Genomic DNA, 24,438 nt, shown 5'->3' on the forward strand with positions numbered 1-24,438 from the left:
ACACACACACACACACACACACACACACACACACACACACACACACCCTGATTCGTTGCTCCCTGCGGGTCCATACAGTAAGGATAACAGAGAGTTAAAGAAGTATTTTTAAGCACTCCAGTTTCTTAGTGTATGCTTGATGGACAGAATAAAATGTATTTCCTTCAGCTCTTCTCGAACGGGGGCAGGGGTTAGATAAAAGGAGAAGCAAAGAGACAAGAGTTAGTCCTCCTTGGATGCTGTACACTAAGCGCCCTTTTGCCTCCGTCCTTTTCTTTACGTCCAACCTTTAAATCCATCAGACATGGCCGCCTGTTTTCCTCCTTCTAGCCGTGAGAGCCCAGCCACTAACGCGGTAGGATCCCGCATAATGCCATGACTTTATACACAGTACACACCGCCAAGCCAAGCCTTTGGGACTCTGGAGGGACATTTCAACACTTTAAAAAATGCAGAACTAAATGCCCACGACTTGAGGTATGACTAAAATAAAGTAAACAATGCAGTGAAGAGAAAAATGCAAAGGAGATCCATGTGCTACCAGACAGGCTATCAAAATGTTTATAATCCATGAACAGCAATAAACTGGCTTGTGGCACGTTAATTAAAATAATAAAAGTAAGAAAATATGCTCAATGTAGAGGTACCTTAAAAAAAGTTTATAAAATATTTTATCTGCATCAAAATATTCTTTGGAAAACAAAAATAAAAATGCATCATGTATGTTCTTTCAGATTGATCTGCAAAAGTCAGAAAAATACATAGTCCGGGCCATTGAACGTTCTGAACGACCCAGAATGCTAAACATCCGCTAATCACGAAGCCATTATACCTTACTCAACTGAAGAGGTGTGCTTCCTGGGTCGCTACACAGAATCCCGCTCCTGTGTCTATTTAAAAATTTAAAAAAGCAGTTTTGTTCCAGTCGAAGTGAACCACACGACCCAACTTCCACGCGTGCAAGCACCTCACACTGTGTCCGAACGTTTTCTTCAGGGCTGCGATGACGCCTGTAGGTCCTGAGGCTGAAAAGTGGTTTCCCACAAGGCCCCGACGGGCATCATCCAAAGCGAAACTTCAGTCTGTACTTGACTGGGGCGGGGTTTCTGCGAGGCGGTGACAGGGGGACCTTTGGTTTCACGGGTGGCTTTTTCTTTTCTGGGACAGTGACGGTGAAGGAAAGTTCCGGTTGCTCCGACTGCTTGAACCTGGGTAGGAAGTGGGTGGATACGTGCTGGGGTTTGACCCGCGGGCTGCAGCCTCTCTTGGCTTTCCCTCTCTTATTCAGGGCCACGTACCACTCCCGCCCTGTCTTTTCAGTTCTGTGGATTGCTGACGCATAGGTATTATAGCTGTTTTCTTGAAATCTCTCCCTGAATTTACAGTCGTCTGTGAATTTGGCCTGGGAGGGGGTAGAAGAGAACATTTAAGTTGTGACAATGTTTCGGCAGACAGTAAATACCAAGTCTTGAAAATCCAAAAATTATACGAATCTAGGCCCCTCCTATTCCCCTCCCTTTTTATAAAGCCATGTTCCTCTTAAAGCTAGCATTTGTGTGTGTGTGGAGGGAGGTGTTTCTATATTCCTACTTTATCTTTGTAACACTGCTTTTTTTGTTCATCATGTTTAAGTGATACTGTGTTATTGTTCACACAAATACTTGGAACGACTGAATTTGACCATTATAAACTCTCACTTTATTATGTATAAATACTGTTACTGTTTTTAAAATACTTTGAACACTGTACCTAAAATTTAACATAAGATTTGCCCCTCCAAATACTCAAAAAAAAATATATATATATATATAGAACTATGTTACTAAGAAACGATTGCCCAATAAACCATACATTTGTGTTCCCAGAGGACCACACTCCCACAGGGATGCAGTTAGCCGAGTCAGACGATTCTTTTGAAAACAAGCATACATTTTCCATGTTATCAGTGTGATTTTGTGCCGAGAGAGGGGTGGCATATGGCTCTATTAATATTGCATATGTTAGAGGATTTTTTTTTAGGAAAAAAATATTTTCACATATGTGGTTCACGAAAGTACATCTGATGCCAGGAAGAAAAAAAAAGGCATCAGCATCATTATCAACGTTCCACCTGCATCTTATATATACCCACACAGTCAAGCGACCTTTGAAAGGCAACAGAAGGTGGAGGGAGCGGGGATCCATCGATGTGCAGCTTATGGTAAGAGGACATGTGACCTTTGTGTGCAAGGAGTACCCGACAGCAGCGGAAGGCAGTAGGCAAGAGTGGGAAAGCCCCATGGAAGCCAACATTTGGGCTGTGTCACATAAGGACAGTCAGGGGGTGTACGAGTGAGGAAGAGCCTCCGGGGAACATGAATGTGTGTTCAGACAAAGTGAACACTTATAAGCAGATCAGTGTGACTGGGGATAGATGATGGAAACGACAAAGGATGGGGGCTGACAAAGGTAAGCCGGTGCCAGCCCCCCGCCCCTGAAAGATATACATCAGCCTTCCTACCATGACCTGGTAGTGCTGACTGAGCTCTTATTCTTCAGCTCCTAAGCAGAAGTCCTGCCTGCATGGCTACTGTGAGAAAACAACTTCCTAGGGTAATGATCTGTTGTTCCCATCCAACACAAGAGTCCAAAACCTGGACTGGCTTAGGAGTCCTTGTACTAGCTCAGACTACCAGGATTCACAGTTTCAGGGAGTAGTCCCGTTTGCACAGACTGGGTATGAGAATAACTTAAGGTCCCCCACCCCCGTGGTATACTTCTGTGTAGAAAATGTTCTGCTCCTTGCTTTTTCTAATAATACCAAATTTTTCTCTGCAATGCAGAAAACATGTTGAAATCTGAAAGTCTGGACCCTGCAAGGAAATTTACATGAATCCATCACTGACAGTCCCATACACAACCTTTTAAGTCTGCAAATCAGAAGACACAGCCAATAGCAGAGTGTTTCCAACATATTAGTATGTGCAACAGACGCCCCCAGTTCAGGTTTGTTTTGTATTTCTGTGGGGGAGGGTGCTGATACAGGATTTCTCTGTGTAGCCTCTGGCTGTCCTGGAACTAGCTCTGTAGACCAGGCTGGCTTCAAACTCACAGAGATCTGCCTGCCTCTGCAGGGATTAAAGTCCTGTGCAGCTGCCACCACCCGGCTGGCTTTCTCCTTGTTCTTTACACGTAGGTTCGAGCCAGCTCCTCTTCAGTGGCTATTCCACAATACTGGTACAAATGTGCATTGGAACTACAATGAGAACTACCCCCGTGTGTGACACCATCTCTTCTTGTCTTTTTAAACTCCCAAGCTGCCAGCCTGTGTCTGCAGCAAGGGTGCTGTGATGACCCTTATTTGTTCAATGGTTTTTTTTTTAAAAGAGACTCTTTTATTAACAAATTAAATGTAATTGTTTCTATAGCTGTTTACATAAATAAACACAGCTATGATTTTACCCTTGTGAGATAGAGTCTTACCCTTGGTGGCCTATGAAAACTAGTCTGGGCTCAAACTCAAAAATCAGGCAGCCTCTGTCTCCTAATAGAATTTTATTGTTGTTTGATTGTTTGATTTTTTGTTTGTTTGTTTGTTTCTGTTTGTTTTTACTTTATGGCTTTTTGAGACATGGCCCTAGCTTTTCTGGAAATCACTCTGTAGACCAGGTTGACCTTGAAGTCATGGAGATCTGCCTGCTCCTGCCTCCCAAATGCAGGGATTAATGGTGTGTGCCACCATATCCGGCTTCCAGTTACAGTTTACAATAAAAATTTTAACTGGCTCAGCTGTTGTGGCTCCATAAAAGGACAAGAGGCAGATTTCATTAGAAAGAATAACAGGCCAGAGCTGCACACGATTCAGGGTCAGACACCTTTGCTAGGATCTGGCCTTAATCTTGAGCATCTCAAATAACAAAACCCAATGTTGCCAAATAACAAAGGCACACATAGACATGTCTGTTTTTGTTTTTGTTGTTGTTTAAGTGGGCTGCATTTTTTAGTCTTGTTTGCCCTCATGGTTTCTAAAGAAGTGAAGACCAGTCTTCCTTCTAAGAATACATCAGACACGCACATGCTCATGTGAGCACATACCCCCACACCCCCCCCACACACATGTATGCATATGTGCACACACACAGCGTATTTCAAAACATGTACCGGTCCCATCCTAGAGTGAAAAAACCCACTTATCCAATCCCTAAAATTATTCAATGTAGAGACTCTCCACTCTTTGAAGGATTCCTGCTCTAAAGTTCATTAGAAAGCTCTTGGAAGGTGATAGCTATTGAAGTAGTCCATCCTTCAGAGGTGACACAGAGTAGATGCCCAGTACGCTGTGTGAAGCCTCCTCCCATTTGTTACATGTCCTACTTGAAAGCCGGAGTCAAAAGTCAGACTGTTTGGGGTTTCTTAACTGACTTATGATTTGCGTTTTGTCTGAAAATGTCACCCCGGTCTATGATGTACGAGAATTATTTGAACAAATCTCTCTGTGCCCTTTTTCATCAGGAAATCTAGTTACATCTCAAAGGACTGACAGCTCCTGTCAATATTCTCACCTCCTGGAAGGTAAGAAGGCGACTAAACAGAATCTTTTCGATACAATGGTAGGTCTGCACGGAACATCTCAAGAGCAGAGTGACCAGAAAACATGAGCCTAGCACAATACATACACATTTACCAAAGTGAGTATAACCACCTTTTTAAAACCTTGGGGAATAACTTTGTAGAGTAATTTTTTTTTTCTTTTTTTATTGAACATAATTTTTCTGCCCCAGTCTCCGTGAGTTCATGTGTGCATCAGTCCTGTTGTGTCTGGGAGACATTATTTCCTGGAGGTGATCTATCCCCTTTGGCTCTTACAACCTTTCCATCTCCCCTTCTTCAGGCCTGAGGGAAGGGGATTGATGAAGACATCCTATTTAGGACTGAGTGACTCTAGGGCAATTTTCATGTTCATGTTGCATTTCCCCTTTAAGTTATAGGACATTTTGTAATAAAGCACGTAGTTTTAAAATGATAGAAATGCACTATTTCCCTAGGGGGAAAAGTGAAGTTGGCGTACATGCTTTCGTTTATTGAAGGTATGATAGAGACAGATAAATCAAATGCTAAATTAAGCCACAGAAATCAAGACTTTTAATTTCAGAATCCAGCCCCGTCTGTCTCTAAAGCGAAAAGCTTCAGATCTCTGTCTTTGCTGGACAGGGTGGAACATACCTATAATCTTAGCACCTAGGAGAGTAAGGCAAGAAAATGGCCAGGAGCTGAAAACGATTTTGTCTTAACAGGGAAAAAAAAAATATTCCTCTATTTGTTTCAAATATGTGTTTTAATTGGTTTGATAGCTATTGCAGACTTTTTAGCCAAATGTTATGCTATTAGCTGCTTCTACAGAGAAAAACTAGATAGGCATAAAGCCCTTCCAATTTTTCTTAATGAAGTAAATTATCTGTGCTTTTTTCTTTAATTTCTGCTTCATCTTACCAAAGCAAGTTACAATTAAGAGGCCATGAGTTGAATATTAGAGTGAAATATTCAAATCAACTAATCTATTGTAGTTTGCTATTTCTGTAAAACTTAAACAATGAAATTGTGCTTGCCTGAATATCTAAATCATTACACGGAGGGAAGGGATACACTGCTAAAGAAAGCAAGAACATTTTATTGTCAAATACGGTGCTTTCAGCTACAGTTACTTAATTGTTGACAAAGGGATGAAGAAAGCCAAATTCAACAAACAGTGATGGCAAAACTGACCTCTACCTGCAAAAGAACTAAGTTACAAGTACATCTCTCATGTTGCCCAAAACTACATATGAAGTGGATCAAAGACCTCAACTTGAAAACCCAAAGTGCCAAAACTACCAGACAATAGGGAATATATTTCAAGTTATAGCTCCTAACAAGAACTTTCTGAACAGGACAGTGACACCAGGTACACCCCAAGAATCAACGGGTGGAATCATGGGAAATCAGGAAGTTTTTGGACACAAAGTAAACTATTAGAAAGCCTGCAGAATACAGCTGTGCTGCAGACAGAGGGGTGGTACCTGGAGTACCCAAAGAACTGTAAAAAGTAAACACCAAGGAAACAAAACTGCCAGTTGATAAGTGGGCATCAGCATGCAATTCTCGAGAAAAGAAACACAAAAATGACCAATACCTACTTTTTTTAAAGCACTCAACATCAGCAGCCAACAGGGAAACTGCAAATTAAGACTACTCTGAGTTTCATTTGGTCCTAATCAGAATGGCAAGACCAACAAATCAAACGGCAGCAGATAATGGTTGGGATGGAGGGAGGAGGAGTATGGAGACCATGGAAATCTATATGGAACTACTATATCGGATCTAGTTATACCACCATGGGCATATACAGACACCACTCTGTACCTTACCATAGAGATACACATCCGTGTCTATTGCTGCATTATTCACAGTAGCAAGAAAATGCAACCAGCTTAGGTGACTATCTACAGCAGGACTGATAATGGAAATGTGGTACCTACCCAGGGTGGAATTTTATTCTGCTGCAGAGTAATGAAATCATAAAAGTTTCAACAATTTGGTGGAGGGGATTCAGTGAGGCAAGTGATACACAGAGAGACTAACACCACATGTTCTCTCGAATCTCTTGGTGTTTTTTATTAATATACATGAGAGGGAAGAGCAGGTACAAAGCTATGAAATGATATGATTGCAAGGAAGGGGCCGGGAGGATTAAGAGAGAGGAAAAATGAGTAATAACAAGTTGTATGTGAAAACAATGAATCCTAATACCTTGTTGTCTAATTTAAAAACTAAATAGATAGCTAAATAAGTAAATAGTGTTTTAATTCTACTGTCTGGTCTCAGAGTGTGGAATCCATTCTAAAATGTGGGTGCTTTTTAAAGGTTCTTGCCACACACCCGTAATCTCGGCACTGGGAAGGCCAAACCAAGGATCTCTAGTTTCAGGTCAGGGCTATGCAAACACCAGCTCTCCAAATGTACAGCTACGGATGAAAATGCAGTGCCCGGGAAAGGTGTCAATTGGAAAGAGTCTGGATAGATGACACATAACATGTGGAGTTTATAAGGCATTTAATCTAATTATTTATTTTGCACCGTTTTCATTGACTGGCTTCTTTCTCTTAAAAATGATAAATTTAAGAAATAATTAACTTAAGCTAAACAATTAAAATGTGGTTATACACTGCAATGAAACAAATTTCGGTCGACTCGTGCTTTAAGCAGTTTCCGAGCGGCATGGATCCCAGCTTCTGCTTCCTCTACCCCCTTTCAGTAACACTTGGTTCCTTCCTCTGCTGCTTGTACCAGTGTTGCTGGCAGAGCAGGTTTCAGAAGCGCAGGCTGGCTGTGTGGGTAGCCGTGTCCTGATGCAGATAAATCAATGTGTGCCCAAAGAAGCTGCCCTTTACCCTTTACCGTGTAAGGCGTATGGCGTCCCCGGTAACCCTGCTGTGCTCTCCCGGCAGGGCCAGAGTTCCTGCTTGACACTGAACATCTTACCGTTCTGTGTCTCATTTCTTCCTACTGAGCCACCAAATACCTGGATTGGCTTTAAGAACAGCCATCCTAATAATACAGTGGCAAATGCCAACCATGAGATCTCGCCTCCTGCAGGAATTGTCCTGAAAATCAGTCAAATAGCTAAAGCTCGACATAATCTTGGAGAACTCACAAATTTTAAACAAATATTTAAACAACTTAAAAATAAACAACCTTAAGGATATCAATATAACTTTTTAAAAGGTTATAATTTAGCAGCTTTGAAATGCCCATTTCCTGGGATCTATCTCTAAAGATTCTGTTTTGGTAAGTGTGAGGTGAATTACCAGCCTCATGCTAGTTGGTAGTGAGGGATGCGAGGTAAGGCCTGTACACAGAGAACGGGAACCGAAAGCAGGCGCTTTATTTCTGGTGTCTTTAATAGCCCTGAAAAACTGCACCTACTCCATATCCAGTGATTAGCCTACATTATTCCCCTCCTGGATTAATTAAGATACTACTATTTGGCCTTAAGTCACCTACGGTCCCATATCTTCAAGCACCAGGTTGAGCGTGTGGTTCCCGTCTCCTCTTCTGACTGAGGCCATAGTTCTTTCCCTAACACTGAAAACTGAGACTCCTTACTTTTGTGTGGCGTACTTGCTCTGAAGTTCTTCCACTTTTAAACACCGATGGGAATGCTACGTACCTTAAGCCATCAGAGAAACGCCATACCATTACTTCCATTAGGCAACTCAGATATTGAAGCAACAAGTCCATTCATTTTGCCCAAATTTCTTCAATAAAGGCCTTCTCACTAGCCTTACAGAAGACAAAATTAAAGCCATACACAGGAATTAATTGCAAAGGCAGAGTCCCAAACTCATGCCAGATCCCAAATGTCTTTTGGGATGACCTTTCATTTTTCTGTATAAAGAAATTTCTGTATATAGAAATACTGTGGGTATTTCTATACGTATAACCCATATCTTGACTGGAAGAATGGATCATACTAATCTATTTTTCTAAGTGATAATGACAAGTATTGCTCAAGTCTTTCCGTTCCCCCCTGTAGCACACATGCTCAGCTTTGGGTGCTGCTTGCTGGCTCCTCCTCACTGCCCCCAGAGCTGGACGTCCAGTCCAGACTCTCCTCCTGGGCTAGCCAGCTGGCACCCTCTGGACCCAGGAAAGGAGGATGTTATAGAGCTCACTCAGGGCTGATCAGCACACATTCCAAGCCTGTTTCGTAAACTCTGCAATTAGCTTCCCTTCCAAACATTATCCCCTAAAACCCAGAGACATAAGAAAATAACCATTTGACCACATGCCTTTCTCTGTGTAGTTAAGCCAACACACTTTTCCCCAATATGTAACAAGCCATTGTGCATACTTCATGGAAAGACTGAAGTACATGGGATATCCAACCTCTCCAAAATTCATTCATTCATTCATTCATTCATTCATTCATTCATTCATTCATTCACTTTAGAGTTTAAAGTACTAAAATGGACTGTAGTGCGCCAAAAGAACTCCATGATTATGACAACAGGAAATCCCTGCCTCTGTGACAGTGTGAGCTTGGGAATCTTGTCTTTAAGTTTGACTTCTTGGCAAAAGGAAAACCTAACAGAGAAGAAGTCTCTCTTGTGAGACTAAGAGTGTGGTCCCAACGAATAAGGACTAATGGCTAGCAGGATTTGGACTAATCTAAAAACTGAAGAATCACAGCTGCTTGACCATAAAGTCAGAAGGAAAGATAGGAGATCACCAAGCATCTGCCAGAAAACACATTCTGTGTTCTGGAAGATTTGTTTAAACAGGGAGTGGTAATAGTTGCCAGGCACTACAACATGTATTCTGTGCATGTAACACACAGTCACCACAGCAGGATGTCACTATGATTTTCCTATTTGTTTCACCTTTAAATGCAAAAAACATAAATTTTAAATGAAACGTCCCAAGTATGAAGTAGAATTTGGCTATGAGTGGTCTATGAGAGATTCATGTTCACACCTGAACCATGTAAGGAAAATCGAAAAAGGTCCACTGAGGGGCTTTCAGGAAGGACCCATAACCTGAAGAAAGGCCATGAACAGACGTTAGAGAAGGCCACATGATCTGAGAAAATGCCTCCATCCAGAGTATGTTGAGACAGAGAATAGGAGCCACAATGGCGATTTTGTCTCTCTAGGAAGCGATTATTGCCTCCTGTTCTCCATAGCCCCTGACACATTCTGACAAGGGCACCATACACTTTTGGCCCATCACGTTCTTTCTGTCTCTCATCACAGGGAAAGAGTATGGATTTGGGAAAGTGGGAAACTGGGGAGAACCTGAGAGGAATTGAGGGAGGGAAAACACATAACCAGAATATATTGCATAAAGATATTTTCAATTAAAAATGTCTTGTCCAAAAAGAAAGAAAGTGCTGAGAAGCCCACACAGTAAGAACTTGCCTGTCCTTAGCATTGGGAATCTGGGAATGGTTTTGAGCAGAGGCGCACAGAGATAAGAGGACAGGGTGAGAGCTTGTAGCACCACCTGTCCACTTGACATTCAAGTAAAACTTCTATTGTGAAATTAAGAAACAGGACAATGAGGTCAGCACCAGCATTGCCTCATTCATTGCTCAGGGCTGCAGCTTTGGTGTGCCATCTTTGTGTACACAAAAGAGGTAGCATTCCGTGCATTAATTTTTTTTTGGGGGGGGGGCAAGCAGTTCTTTTCTGTGTGAAAGTTCAAATAGAGAGGACTTCCCTAAACAGCACAATGTCACACCGAACAACAACATATGCATCCCTGTAAAGCTCTGTGGCAGACACTTAGGGGAAGGATAGGACCAAAATGATTATGTTCTGAATCCAAGGGAAGGATGAAAAGTGGAAATTAATTTACAACTTTACACATCTAGTCTAGAATTTCCTTCTCCTTTGCTTGCTAAGAGTGTGCTATAAACACTCTTAATGATCTTCCCCAGTGTTCCTTTCTTATGTATCATATAGGGTGAGGGTATTACTAAATCAGGCACTTAATTCCTATAAGCACATAAAAACAATATACTTTGTTCCTAAACACAATGCTTTCTTTTAAACTAACTTGCACCTACAAAGCATTTGGATATTTAAAGAAGAAGTTTGAATAGGATACAGTTTCCCTTCAATCACATAACTGTGTAACCTTAGGGATATTTCTAAACATCTCAGGCTATTTCCTTGCCTTAGTGTCTGATGAGATAACATGAGTGGAAAGTGTTTGCAGAACTGTTAAAGTACATCAGCCTGGTGACTAACTTCAGCTCTGTTGGCAGAACTGAATTGAAATGGACAATTCGTTCTAGTTGTACTTTCCTCAGAGTTACCTGGACACGTAACACCTCTGGTTCACTTTCATTTTGGACGAAGAAGCTGAAAGGTAGTCTTCAATGCCACAGAAAGTTTATGAATATAAAGCAACTCACAAACTAAATGTTACTAGGTCTGCATTAATTGGTTGGATGATACTATGACTTTGTAAATACCAAAACCAAGTCAAGTAAACATGATGAAAGTTATAAGAATGTTTTTAACATATTCAGCTATGGTGAAAACAGTAAAGAAACCAGCTGCGCTAAAGCCGATAATTGCTATGATTAATGTTATTTCTAAACTCTACTTCTTTAAAAATAAATCACTTCATAATTTAATTAGGTTTCCATCTAGAGGGGAAAAAGTGCTAATAAAAGCTCAAACAAGAAAGTGTAGGTTTGGACATAATCGTGGGGCTTAATTTTTTATCTACAGTTCAGCCCAAAGTCATCAGAATGACTTTTGTATCAAAGAGCACCAGTGAGTGACAAGAGCAAGGCTCGCTTTGCACTGTTTAAAAGTCATTATTCCATGAAATAACTTTAGCCTGCCAAGATGAGAAAGAATAACAGATGCTGTTTTTGAGTTATCTGCACTATTTCCACCAGTCATCCTTAGACATTTGGGTCAAATTTCTAGAAATTAGTTACTTGCATTTGACAGAGGAATCATGTATCCTAACCTCTTGGTTTGACCCTTCTAATTGGCACCCATTTATAATACTTTGCTTTCTGTGGCAATTATCCTCTAGCTGCCCAAGTTTCATCTATTTTTGTATGCACTAGTGCACAGATGAAAATATTCTCAATGTTAAGATTTCTCCTCTCACAAACTTGTAAGAAGTGATCTCTGCACTTGTCTTGTACCTTATGACGCTGAGATTTTGAAGGTTTTACATCCTTAAAGTAGAACAATAAAAAACTGTTCTTTTCCAGCGTGGACGTGAATTTTTAGTGATCAAACATTATTCTTAACAAAATGAGACGTCTGACTTTTCCCCACACTGATAAAGAATTTTTTTCCCTTTAAATAAGTCAAATGTTACTTCTAGTTGTTCAATTATAGTAATCATTTAAAACACACACACACACACACAACAACAACAACTGTTATTCCTTGCTAGAGTACAAACAACCCAGAAATGTAAGAAATTACTTTTGTAATTCTTGAAATTATTGACTGAAGAGTTTAAGGAAGGCTTTTCATTAACCTTTGACTGGAGTGGTTTTGTACATAGTTTATATTAAGTTTAGTTTACTGCATATAACAATAAACATGGTTTATTGAACATTTACAAGGTACCAAATGCTGTTCTAAGTGCTTCATATGCGCTATTTCACTAAATCCCAAATAGCTGCAGTGTTCTTCAAAAGTTATTAATTACTTTAGGTGAAAAGGAAAGGGAATTGTAGAAGTTTTATGGGTATAAATGAGTGGAATTCTGACTGGATTATTAAAGCAGAGAATTAAGAAGTCAGTGTCCATTGATTTCACTAAGTTAGACTTTCTATATGCTTTAAAAATTACAAAAAATAGCTATTTATTTGTTATTAACTAAAGGACTAACTTTAAAGAATAATTTTTTTAATTATTAATGTGAAAAATCTAATATATCACAAAAAACCCTAAATTACTTGTAAGTGTGGTGTAAACACATGAACACAAATAACCAGAATCTGGATGTAGTAAAAGCTAAGAAACAAATAATTTTTAAACTAATTTACAAAGTGTGTAAGCACTCTGAAGAAATCTTTTGAATGTTAAGATTAGTGTTAAGTAATTATATCTGATCTGACAAAAACATAAGTCCCCTAGCTCATCAAGAGCAATTTCTTTCGGGGAGATGAGAAGCTACGTGTTCTTTCATTCTGTCTCATACTAGCTTACGTGAAAATGTATATTACTTAGACCCAAAGTTGATAACATAAATAACCTGTAAAATAAAATAAGAACTCCTGTATCTATTAAACACACATACCACCAAATAAACATGCAAAGTTTACTTGGTGCAACAAATAGCTCATTGCTGTTACAAGTCTGACCCCAGCCCCTCTAGAAAATTAACAATGGCAACCACTGCGCTAAAGATTCTTTAAAGTACATTTACCCTTCATAGTCTTGAAGGTTCTATTTATTTTCAAGACAGTGATATGTTCAAACAGTTACTTGCAGACACATACACAATTGGTTGTACATACATACTACATATAATTTTAACAAAAAAATCAAGTTCTTTAAGCAAATTGTCTACCTTAGCTTACTAATTTTGAGAAAAAAAAATACTTTATTTTGTTACAAATGTTACCTCAAGAGCACCTTTAACAAATACGAAGTGGTTCTACTTACACTTGCATGGAGTTTTCCTTTTTTTGACATCGCTAAAAATTTGTTGCTGAAAACTCCTCGTATTCCTACAATCCCCTGAGACACAGCAAATATTTCCAAAATACCTAGGATGACAAAAATCCCAAAATAAAACACAGACTCTTCTACACAGAACTGTGAAGAATTCAATGTCTACATCAGCTGTTCTCAGTCTTTACTTCTGAGATTAAACAAAACATGTAATCATCTTTTGTGACATTCACTGTGCTAAAGAATGGCTAAAAGGTTTTGAATGATGCTTTTTAAATATTTCTGAAATAATTCTAATTTGTTACTATTCCATCATTAGTATGAAAAATTAAAAAGCCTGGAAAATGATACTTTCTTACATAAAATAAACCCCTCTCTGTTATTTATTATGATTTGAGAACTTAAATAAATACATACCATATTCAATCTTTTAAAACCATAAAGCCACGCCTAAGATACTGAAAACATTATAAATCACATTTGCTCCCATGAATTGTTTGACGAATTACGCTTTGAGAAATATTGCATTTTAAGTCACTTCCTAGGACAACGTGGCAATCTGTATATTGTTGTGAATGTGTAACCCAGTCTGTAAGTCAAGCCAGTGTGCCTTCATCCACTACCATCATTTCAGAAATCATGTGTGCTGAGTCAAACTGTCCACTGCGGTTCATGGAGAGTTTTCATAAAATCAAGTGTGTATTCTGTGCATAGTCAGAAAGCCTGCGGATTACTAATAAAGTCACAAACGACTTTATACAAATATGAGTAAAGACAATATTATTAGTTATACATATGAAATTACTAAAAATATAGAAACAAGTAATACAGTTCACTAGAACTGAGAGAAAAACAAAGAAAGCATGGAGAAGGAAAAAGCACACTGGGCACCTGGACACAGCTGTCTCAAGCATTCACGACTAAGCAGGGTGTCTCAGGAGAACTCTGCCAAGGTGACATCTTCCTCAGTTTTCCTTGAAATAGCCATCTACCCCTGCAGTACTTAATGTATGTGCAAAGTTATTCAGTTTACTGACAAGGACGACAAGTAAGAATAGATTTAAAAATTTATTGAGGACTTGTGGTGTACAACATAAGCTGAGCACCTGTCCTTGTCACAAATATTACTGTGTACTTGGTTTGTTTAAATACTTAGAAATTTCAGAGAAAAGGGAATATCCAGAGAGCTATTTTTTGTTATTATTGTTTTGAACAATCTTAACCAAGAGAAAGAAAACCATCTCAGAAAAATTGCAGGCACCAATTTAATGCTGTCTTTTCATGAGAAAAGGAAAAACAAAAAACAAAACAAAAAAACAACAACAAACAAAACACTTAACAAGGAGCTGTTTTTGTGTGCGTAAGAGAGTGCAACAGACACTAGTGCCCTGAACATCACTGCTTTTAAAATGTTTCTAAAATTTAATTTATGCAGAATTTAATATAAAAGCTTGCTTGCGATACACATCCAAAGATTTAGAAGCACTGCCGTTTTACCAGATGCTAGCAAAGCACGCAGAATACTTTGTAAAGTCACATCCATAGGTTTATACAGAGCATAATATGTATACATATTTAAATTTGACTTTTTAAAATTTAAAATTTACTTTGCATGTAGATATTTAACTTTACTAAACTAAATTATAGAGACATAGTACAATAATGGTATTATTATTAAAATAATAGTATTATTATTAAATTATGACTAGTAGATCTGGTTAAAAAAACTATGTTTGAATAGAATTAAAGAATAATGCTGAAAGCATCAGTAATGAGTTCAAAGAGTTAGCTGATCATGGGTGAAGCTGCAAACCTACAAAAGCATGTGCTCAGAAGCAGAAAGAGACCCTCATAGGTGCTGCCTTTTGTGGAAGGAGTGACATAACGGGACAATGAGGCCGGAGAGATGAGATCGCGATTCCTTTTCTCCTAGGTACTCAGAGCTCCACGTTGCTAAGGGCTTCAGTCTCACACATTTATACACTCCAAAAAATATTTTTTCTAATGATTTTTCTTTAAATTCAATATTTTCCGTACTCTAATTATTAGGAATCCTTGACAGTTGAAGAAAATTTTCTGTTCACTTTATGGATGTACTCAGCTCTATAAATGTAAATTGGATGAGATCAAATTCTCATGTTTCACTGTGACTTTTGAGAGGTTAAAATTAGATGGTTTTATAAATATTTACTTGGTTTAAAAAAACAACAACTATGTTTTTGTTTAACTAAACAACTGCTTTCTGACCATATGACCTTCATTTGGTCTCACTTAACTTGTATCTCAATATACTGCATATTTTATTCTATTTGTGGTGATTATATACATTTGATTGCAATTAATTTCAAATATGGGCAGATGATGATGTGATGCCCGTAAAAGTGTTATTTTATTATGCATTGCACGATTTGTCTGATAAATTCTATTATAAAAATAATGTATTGCCAGGTCATGGAAAGATTATATAATTCTGAGATTTTTGTGTACCTGAAAGTTTAATATATGTACGTATGAATGTATGTGTGCAGCCATGTGCATGTATGTATGTATGTGAGTATGTGTGTTATGTATGTATATAAGAATAGTTTTTCACACAGGCAACTTTGAAATTTATCTTTTAATCTTAGTGTTATTTTTACCTAATTTTGGAATCATTGTTAAAAATCATAATTTCTAAGCTGATGACAATAATGATTTCAGTGTCTTGTTTTTTTAGAATACCAGCACAATTCTACGACTCACAATAGGCTTTCTGTTTCTCTTTCCAAGATAGCACAGGTCTACTTTACAATGCAGATCTCAGCAGCTCATTAAAAACTTCTAGGAAATACTTTAAACCCATGTATACTAAGTCATGAGTTAATGCACCCCAAGAAACATTTCTCTAAAGCTGACTTTTAAAAATTCAGTATTATTTGTACCAGTTGGTGATAATAATCTTGAAGGAAATTTCTTGTTTACCCTGTCGATGTCAGGACAGTGTCCATAAGCAAAATTGTGAATGGCAATTGTCTCACAAGCCAGGCAGTGACCTGCGATGCTGTACTGTTTCGGAGACACCCCAGGTAGACCCGTGTAGGGGCCCTTCACTGAGACAATGCACTGTCATGAGGATACCCTGCCTTCTTTCCTCCTCAATAGGGACATGTGTTCTTGAGTTGTTCTTACTATTGTGTCTCTCTCCTGCTTGGGGATGGATTTAGTGACCTCAGGATAAATTGATTGATATCCACGTACTAAAGATGGTGCGTTACCTTTCCCAAGATGTTCATAATTAAGAGGAAAGAGAGACAGATAAGAGGGTGAAGAAGTCTTTCTTAACAAAAATGTCAGGATTTATATCAAGGTTAAAGGAGACAAAAATTCTTGGTGTCTCTACCGTTGGTCGTTAATCTTCTTACTTCACAGTATAATTACACTTTTTGAATAAATTTATTTCAGTAAGAAAACACATACATAGCTTCCTTTCTCCCTTGGCTATCAGTGGGGGATACAGTTATGACAGACTAGGAGAATAAAGGCTAGAACAACATAGATACCACTTGTGTTCAGAAGCTTTCGATAACATATTTGAAAATTCCCAAAGAAAAAATATGGCGACACTGAAGTTTCTCTACATTCATCCATGGCAACAGATCCGCTCTGCCAAGTTATCAAGTCTTAGTCTTGAATGATCCAATTTAGCACAGTCTTTGCTGATTAAATTAGTAACAAAATTTCCCCTTGAATTTCTCTGCACAGTGAGTTCCGATTTAGCCAGCCCCAGAAAATGTCTGATGACTTTATGATACCAAAATGGATAATCAAGTCAGACTTTCAAAACAAAGTCTAAAACTGAAGCTCTCTTAGTCAAAATGTGAATGAAAAAAAATTTGGATTTTGTGTGATTGCTTTGTATAGCCATCACTGATAGTTTCCTGCTCTGAACTGCTACCTATGTGATTTTATAGTTTTAATGGCCCAAGGTTAGTCAGCCAGAGCATTGTATTGACACTGAACCTGACAGCTTTTCAACACTGAACAAGCAGCTGTTCCTTTCTCTTCACGGTTGGAGCTCATAATCCCTCATCTTCTCTACTCTTCATCTTTCCCCAGTATTTCCTTCCTACAAGGGTTCATACCCAATAAGCCAGATACCATAATTCTGTCTCTAAAACATGGTGCCACTACTGAATGAGGCAAAACAGGACCTTGCTAATTGATGTACCTAAAAGAATGCTTCAATATCTGTGGCTAAAGCATGATTTTGATAGTAAAACCAAACAAATTTTCACAATTGGCAAATACATGTAATATTGAGTGAATGTGACATTTTACCTAAAACACAAAAAAGTCTTATTGTGGCATCTTTAAAAAAAACTTTACACTGAAGTTTTTTTGTTTTGTTTTGTTTTCCAGTGCTCTCCTGGCCTCTCTTGTCAAACGCAAAAAAGTTTCTTCATATATTCTAAGCAATAGTCCAAGGTTAATACCTCAGCTTACATAAATTTCAGGGATCTATAATCAACTGCAAGCAGAGGCTGCTTTTCTGTCATGGCTATGTAAGTGTAAAGAGCCATGTTACATTCCCAAATTCCGTGCCTTTCCACTGCACGTAAAAACATTTCATAGAGGGGTGTTGGGAACTCCAGGTATCAAAGGCAACCGCTATGACCGTGAGAGTTAAATAATGCTTTTCTTTGAGAAAAACAAAACACAAAACAAAACAAACAAACAAAAATACTGTGGAAGGCAAAGCCAGAGAAAATGAAAAAGAAAAGAAAAAGTAACACAAAAGTGACCAAAGCATCATGCTTTCTAAGGCAGGTGCCCTACTTTGGGTGCATGAAGGAATGAATGGGTGAATGAATGAATCACTCAATGGGTGAGTGAATGAAAGCCAGTCTTTTGAAAGATACAAATTAAACTCTGAATGGCTGTTTAAAATTGTGGGGTTGGGTATTAGAAAAAAAAAAAAAAGCTACTTAAAAAGTTTAATTAGTTACTTAGGGTACATCTTCGTTGTTTTGTAGCCACCTCTCAATGAGGATTTTAAAATAAATTAGCCCTTGGAAATAATGGACAGCTAGCCAGCTTCTTTAGATAAATTAAGTCTGTTGATCTGTTCTCACTTTCCTTTATTTGTGTTTCTGTATGTACCCGGTCTACCAAGGCCTAAACTGCAACCACATTTAGCTTCAGTGTGCTTTTGTGATGAAGATGGAACTCACCTGCTTTCAGAGCTCCCTAACACTTCAAAGCTACCCCAGGCGCAGGAGACTCCAACCTTACTGCCTGCTACCTGCTATCTGGCTCTCTCCTTAGCAAGCAAAGCTTGTGTGGAGTTGGTGCCGATTTCCTGGATATATTCACAGCAACAAGCTAGAGAAAAGGTTTTCTCCAAGAGCCAGTAAGATTGCTGAAAGTGGAGACTAAGAGGTATCTCGTGGCAGAACTGAATCCTGCAAAATGAGGAGGGTGAGTGGAAATACTGAAACAGAAGCAGCATCTCTAAGAAGCATCAGAAAATTCACCCTTCCCAGAACAGACTATTCCGTTCATCCAGGAAGACCGGAGTTCTTTCAAACGTAAAGACAGGGGTGACCAACGTGGAGCATCCACGAACCGCTGAAACTAGATGGGATGGGAGCCTAGGGCCCTTCCTGTTTTGCACTGCCTCTCCACCTGCACCTCAGCCGGCTGAAGGGGTGCTCTCCAAAGACAAAGCCCTCAGCCAGCTGGCTAGGAACAGCACCTGTCGGGACGCTACCGCCAGGATCTCAGCCTGATCCTCTTAACTCATTAAAAGAGGCTGGTCATCCGCCATCCCACCTGTGCTTGGATTTCCAAACCCTCTCCACAGGCCCCAGCCGACTGTCAGCCCAACAAACACAGCCCTCGGTTCTCGGGGCTGAGTAAACAGAGGCGTGCTAGTCACTGGCCGGGTTTGGAGCACCTGGGAGCCCTCAGGAAGACCAGAGGGGCCAGGTGACCGCACAGCACCATCTCCCGGCCCCATTTCCGCTCTCCCTGGGAGTCTGAGCGGTCCCTGCTGTGGCTTTCACCTGGAGGACTAAGCCCTGCTGGAAAAGCGATCAGAATCCAGTGAGAAAACGCCTCGCTGGACCCCAGAGACGACCCCAGTCCCGAGCACACAGCTCCAAATGAGCGGCTCACCTCAGCCGCCTAAGGAGCAGCGAGGGGAGTGCGCGTGGCTACTCCGAGGGTCCAAAAAAAGGCAGATGGAGTGGAAGGAGCGCGGGTGGAGTGCAAGCAAAGAGGAAAGGAGAACGGAAAAGGAGAGGACGCAGAAAAAATGTCAAGTTATGCCCAGTTTACAACCATTTCAACCTCCCCTGGGGCTCCTCTATAATTAAGAACTTTTCTTTCCCCTGACTCTCCCTGGATCCCAGAGGCCAACGTCCAGGTCTCAGCTTACTAAACGCTGTAAAGCCAGCACTGGAGTCTCCAGCCTTCCAGACCATGCTGCCTTCTTGCAAGCAGGGCTCTGCTCTCCCAGGACGGATGTGGATATCAATTCTCCGGAGACTTGTGCAGTTGGCATGAGTGTGTGTATGTACGTGTGTATGTATAGGTGTGTGAAATATGCCTGTGCGTGCAAAGTTACGCACACATATTAATATAAACATACGATGTGGGGAACATGGATGTAGTTGAGAAAGGAAGTACTCAGATCTGACCCCCCCCCCATAAACTAATCTGAATTGTTTACCGGGAAAAGAGATTCCTTTGACACTTACAGAAAAATGCGGTTCTAGTTGATAAGTAGAAAGAAATCGCACAGGGAGAAAGACTGTTAATTCTTTCATTATTATTAATTATTATTATTTTTCTTCCCTCCAAGCTATGGTGGGAGGCTGGTCTTTTCGGCCAGGGCTGTTTATCTCATCACGGTAACCTCCACCTGGGGTTAGCCATGCCTGCAACCCAAGAGAGGGGTGCGTGTGCAATCGCCGTGTAGACGCCTCTCCACCAAACCAGCCGGACCATTTCCAGAATCAGCCTCGTCCCAGACTCTGGGGCTCCTGGAGGTGCCCCGTGGCCCAAAGGGATACTGACAGTCCCTCCCAGAACAGGTTTTGCTGGGGAGTGAGCAACTTACTTAAGACACTGGCTTCGTGGGAGCCGTTGACTTTGCCATCCGGGTAGATCTGCAGATGGAAACCGATGCCCACTCTGCAGTACAGGCTGCCGGTCCGGCGCCCCGAAGGGCTCCACTGGAAACTGCTGTGCTCCGGGCCGCTTCCTTGACTGCCCGGGGAAGCCGCGGCTGGGGAGGAGGCAGAAGACGTCGCGCTACTTCTGCCCCGGCTGCCGCTGGAGTCGCCCGGGTTCCTGGGAGCCGCCGGTTGCCCTTCGGGTGTGAGACGCTTCTCCCCGTGAGCCCAAGCGCTGAGGATCAGGTGGCTGCAGAAGAGGAGGAAGAGCAAGGACAAGCTCATTCTTCCGGCCGCGGGGGTCCTAAGCGCATCTTGCAGGGCTGGCTCCGGGCTCCGTAGCCCCCGCACGGCTGCGAGCCTCTGGCGCTGCCTCCCTCGCCGCACTGGGTGGACATAGCCTCGGGGAAGGGAGAGGGAGAGGGGGAGAGAGAGGCCACCCGAGCGGATCTCGGCGCTGGCACCGGGATATTTATAACGTCAGTGATCTCACTGCTCCGTGCACGCCTGCGAAGCTTCCCCTCACCCGCTGCTTTGTGTACTCACTGGCCGGTGCGGGGAGGGAGCGCCGCGGTCCCGGAGGCGGGGGTGTGAAGGAGGAGGGAGAAGCCATCCCGGGAGTGGGAGGAGGTGTCTTGCCTTCAGAAGCTGCCCCCCGGGACGCTGGAGGCGCCCAAACATCGGCCACGCACCCCCAGCGGTTCTCAGGAGCCACACAGTTACCCCTGCCCTAGCCAGTGGCTCGGGATTCGGTTCCTCGCGCGCGCAAGGGGCACGGACGGAGGGACACATGGGCATAGGTTCCCGTCTCTGCCGTCACATGTGCCCCAGGCAATTCACTCTTTACCTAGCATCCTGTTTCCAGGTTGCTGGCTCCTACCGCCTGGAGCCTGGGAACCACTTTCAGAAGGGAACCAAAAACTGATTGGCAGCACTATTTGGGAAGGCTTTGGGGTGGCCCAGGTGGGAGAGGAGACAGGTTTCTGGCTGTCATTGATTTATTAAAGAGCAAGGTGCGCGTTTACTTCTCCTTTAGAAAGCCACCATTCCAGGACTCAGCTGCTTCCCTGTAAGAAACTGTCTGATGCAGTGTGTCCTGGCTTTTCCTTTAGGAAAGCCCCGTGTCAGTGTTGGAACAGGTGAATTCCCTCGGAAAACACACACACATACACACACACACACACACACACACACACACACACACACACACACAGAACATTCGAACTCCAGGCAAGGATGAAGTGAGTCTGAATATCAGGACATGTGACTCATTGCCCAGTTGTTCTCTCTGGCCCCACGATTCTCTTGTCTGGAGGAATTAGCCAACCTCTCTCTTCAACTTCCACTGGCTGGAGGACCGAGCCCAATGAAATGATTAATGACAGGCTCCTGAATCTCAACCTCGGAGAAACCTGAGAAGGGAGAATTTCCCTGTACATAATGTTACGACTGTTATTTATCTGAGCAATATACCTGACTTGCATTCTTGGAATAGTTCTGTCTGAAAACATATGTGAAACTTTAAATTATGCTATAGTACATTACTCATTGATCATCTAGATGAAAAGTCAATGGTACCGGCCAATAAGGTCAATTCATAGCAATCATGCTTGATGATAAAAGAAAAGACTTTGAGCATCTGCCTAAGATGTCCTATCTTAACAATGAAGATGCATGAAACAGATAGATTTGTTTTCAGACTTGCAAATCTTCCATGGACAGAGTACTGAAGAGCAAGGCAGTTTTACAAAAAAGACAACCAGTCAGTCACTGGAACAGCACAGGGAAGCCACCAAAGGGAAGAAAGGAAACATCCAACACAAAGTCCTATGACACAAGGAAAGCCCAGCGCTCCTCCACAGCACTCTCTGCTGAATTCTCTTGTTCTCTTGCTTGACCCCTGTGTGTCACACAATCTATGGCCTGTGACTAAACTGACATTTTTTTTTTTCAAAGCAAATTCTATTACCTGTTCGCCACCCTCCCCATCCTGAGGAGTTTATGGAAAGAACAGCTGGGTAACTTCTCCCTCAGGTGTCTGATCACTGCTTTTGCTGTGGGCTGGGGGTAAAGGAGAGGACTCTGGGAGTTTTCTAGAACTGAAACTTGGCCTCTTGACTTTTTACTCTTTGAGCTTTGTCTGAACTGAGACAGGAATGTGTGTGGCACCCTTGACCCTGGTAAGAGCCAAGCTGAAGATGAAATCCTTAGCTAAGGGTGACCTAGAAAGTCTAAGACACCTGCTCAGGCTTTAGTCCACTTCAGCTTGGGACATGGTATGATGAACTCTTTCTGATGTCCAAGAGTTTGGGTGGGGCTCACTATAAAAGAGATGATCCCCAGTTCCTGGGGGAAGCTATTAAATTGGCAAAGCAAGCTAACTTTAACCCTATTCTCAGAAGAAAGAAAAAACAAAACAAAACAAAACATGTACATGTGTGTTTAAAGCCACATCCTTATTGGTGCATGTAAACAAATAGAGTGGCATTAGTTTAATATTTATAATGGACTGTTAAGCTGGTGCTGAGCTCATTTAAAAGGAGAGGGGGCTGCAAAAACTGAGCCAGAGGAACTGAGAAAATAGCAGCAGGTCTGTAACCTGCCAGTGAGCTGAGTGACCAAAGCATTCTCTCTCCCTCTTGCGGCTCAGCTAATATTCCACACACCAGTGCTGTGAGTGCCTGCAGCACTCAGCTCACATCCTTTCTCACACATGACTAGCTGGTCTCAGCCAAACCTGTGCTCACAGCAAATTCACCATTGGAGGCAAAAATCTCTCATGTCATTGTCTTGGCTGCTTCCAAAGTCCTATACTACTTTTCTCCAGTGGCTTTCTCAAAGACAATCACCCTAAGTCTTCTGCTGGGGAGAGTCCTAAGTCTTGGCTGTTCATGAGCCACTGAAACCTGGGCACAGTTCCCGAAAGCCTGTGCCCATAGCCAGCACCACAGTGCTGTTCTTCGCTTCCCACTCTCTAGGAAGTAAGGAGCTGGGCCTGGAGAAAAAGCTTGCTCCCAGCTGTCTGCTTTGTGCAGCTATTAGTTCTAGGAAAGCGGTACGTATATACTCAGTGCCACCTAACGGAGCAAGGAAAAGCTCACTGAGTTAATTGATTCCACCAATCACCTAGGCTCGGGACTAGGGGTGTGAGGTCTGTTTGGTTCCATCCCATCATGTCGACTTTCTACTGTCCTGTTTCTTTAGGCTCACCTTATCTAAACCTCACATTCGGAAGCCCTACGACCCCAGACTCCCTTTTCCTTGACCACAGCATCTGGACACTTCCAGGCCATATCATCAACCCAGTTTGTAACACAAGGAATCATCTGTAAGGAAGACACAATACCCTCAGCTTAGACCTCAGAAGTCTAAGAAGACAGAAGTTAGAGTGAAGGCTTCTCTTTACCCAAGGAACAGGTTCACTGCTTATGACCTTCCACTGGTTGTAAGCCAAGGCCCAGCCTTGTTGACGCATCCTCCGACAGTGTATCATGCTGGGACCAGGAAGGGCAAAGATGCAGACAGTGGCTCGGGATGCACCACCCAACACAGTACAAGCCATCCTAGATGCCCTCCCACCTGGAAGCAGACTCCTGTGCCAGGATCTTGCATAGACCTCTGCTCCAAAGCTTCATTTGAGCCAAATCTTGGCTCCCAGAGTTGCAATTGCTTGGTGGAGTTTGTATGTTTGAGGGTCTGTTACTCGTAAAATTGGAAAGCAAGACCTCTCTTTGATGTGAACAAACAGATTTTTTTTTCTACAAAAGTTGTCTTAACCCTGGGTTTAAAAAACTCTGTGCCTGGTGTGGTGGCTGTAATCCCAGCACTCAGGGAGGCAGAGGCAGGAAGTTCTAACCCAGCCTGGTCTATAAAGCTAGTCCAGGACAGCCAAGGCTACACAGTGAAACCCTGTCTTAAAAAAACACAAAATAAAAACAAACAAACAAAAAAAGCTCTGTGTCTCCTACCATTCTTGCCTCCTTTCTATACTCAGAAAGGTTATATTCACATAACAATACACAGTATGCATGTTTAGCTAACCAGGTTATCGGGATGCCATACAATATTTTAAGAAGGGTGCTATGGACTGATTGGGTAAGCCT

At 41.5% G+C, this 24,438-nt stretch overlaps 1 protein-coding gene across 1 annotated transcript; it reads right to left on the bottom strand.

The window, feature by feature from the left end:
* Positions 1-1,060: 1,060 nt before the first annotated feature.
* Fgf5 (fibroblast growth factor 5) lies at positions 1,061-20,620 on the bottom strand. The gene is made up of 3 exons (XM_055594643.1): positions 20,281-20,620; positions 13,170-13,273; positions 1,061-1,402 (listed from the first exon to the last, which is right to left on the bottom strand). The coding sequence occupies exons 1-3, from the start codon at positions 20,618-20,620 to the stop codon at positions 1,061-1,063; spliced, it is 786 nt and encodes a 261-aa protein (XP_055450618.1).
* Between the last annotated feature and the right edge of the window lie 3,818 nt (positions 20,621-24,438).

The sequence above is a fragment of the Psammomys obesus genome, unplaced genomic scaffold (assembly GCF_907164565.1).
Source record: "Psammomys obesus unplaced genomic scaffold, mPsaObe1.curated_primary_1811, whole genome shotgun sequence".
NCBI classification, from domain to species: domain Eukaryota; kingdom Metazoa; phylum Chordata; class Mammalia; order Rodentia; family Muridae; genus Psammomys; species Psammomys obesus.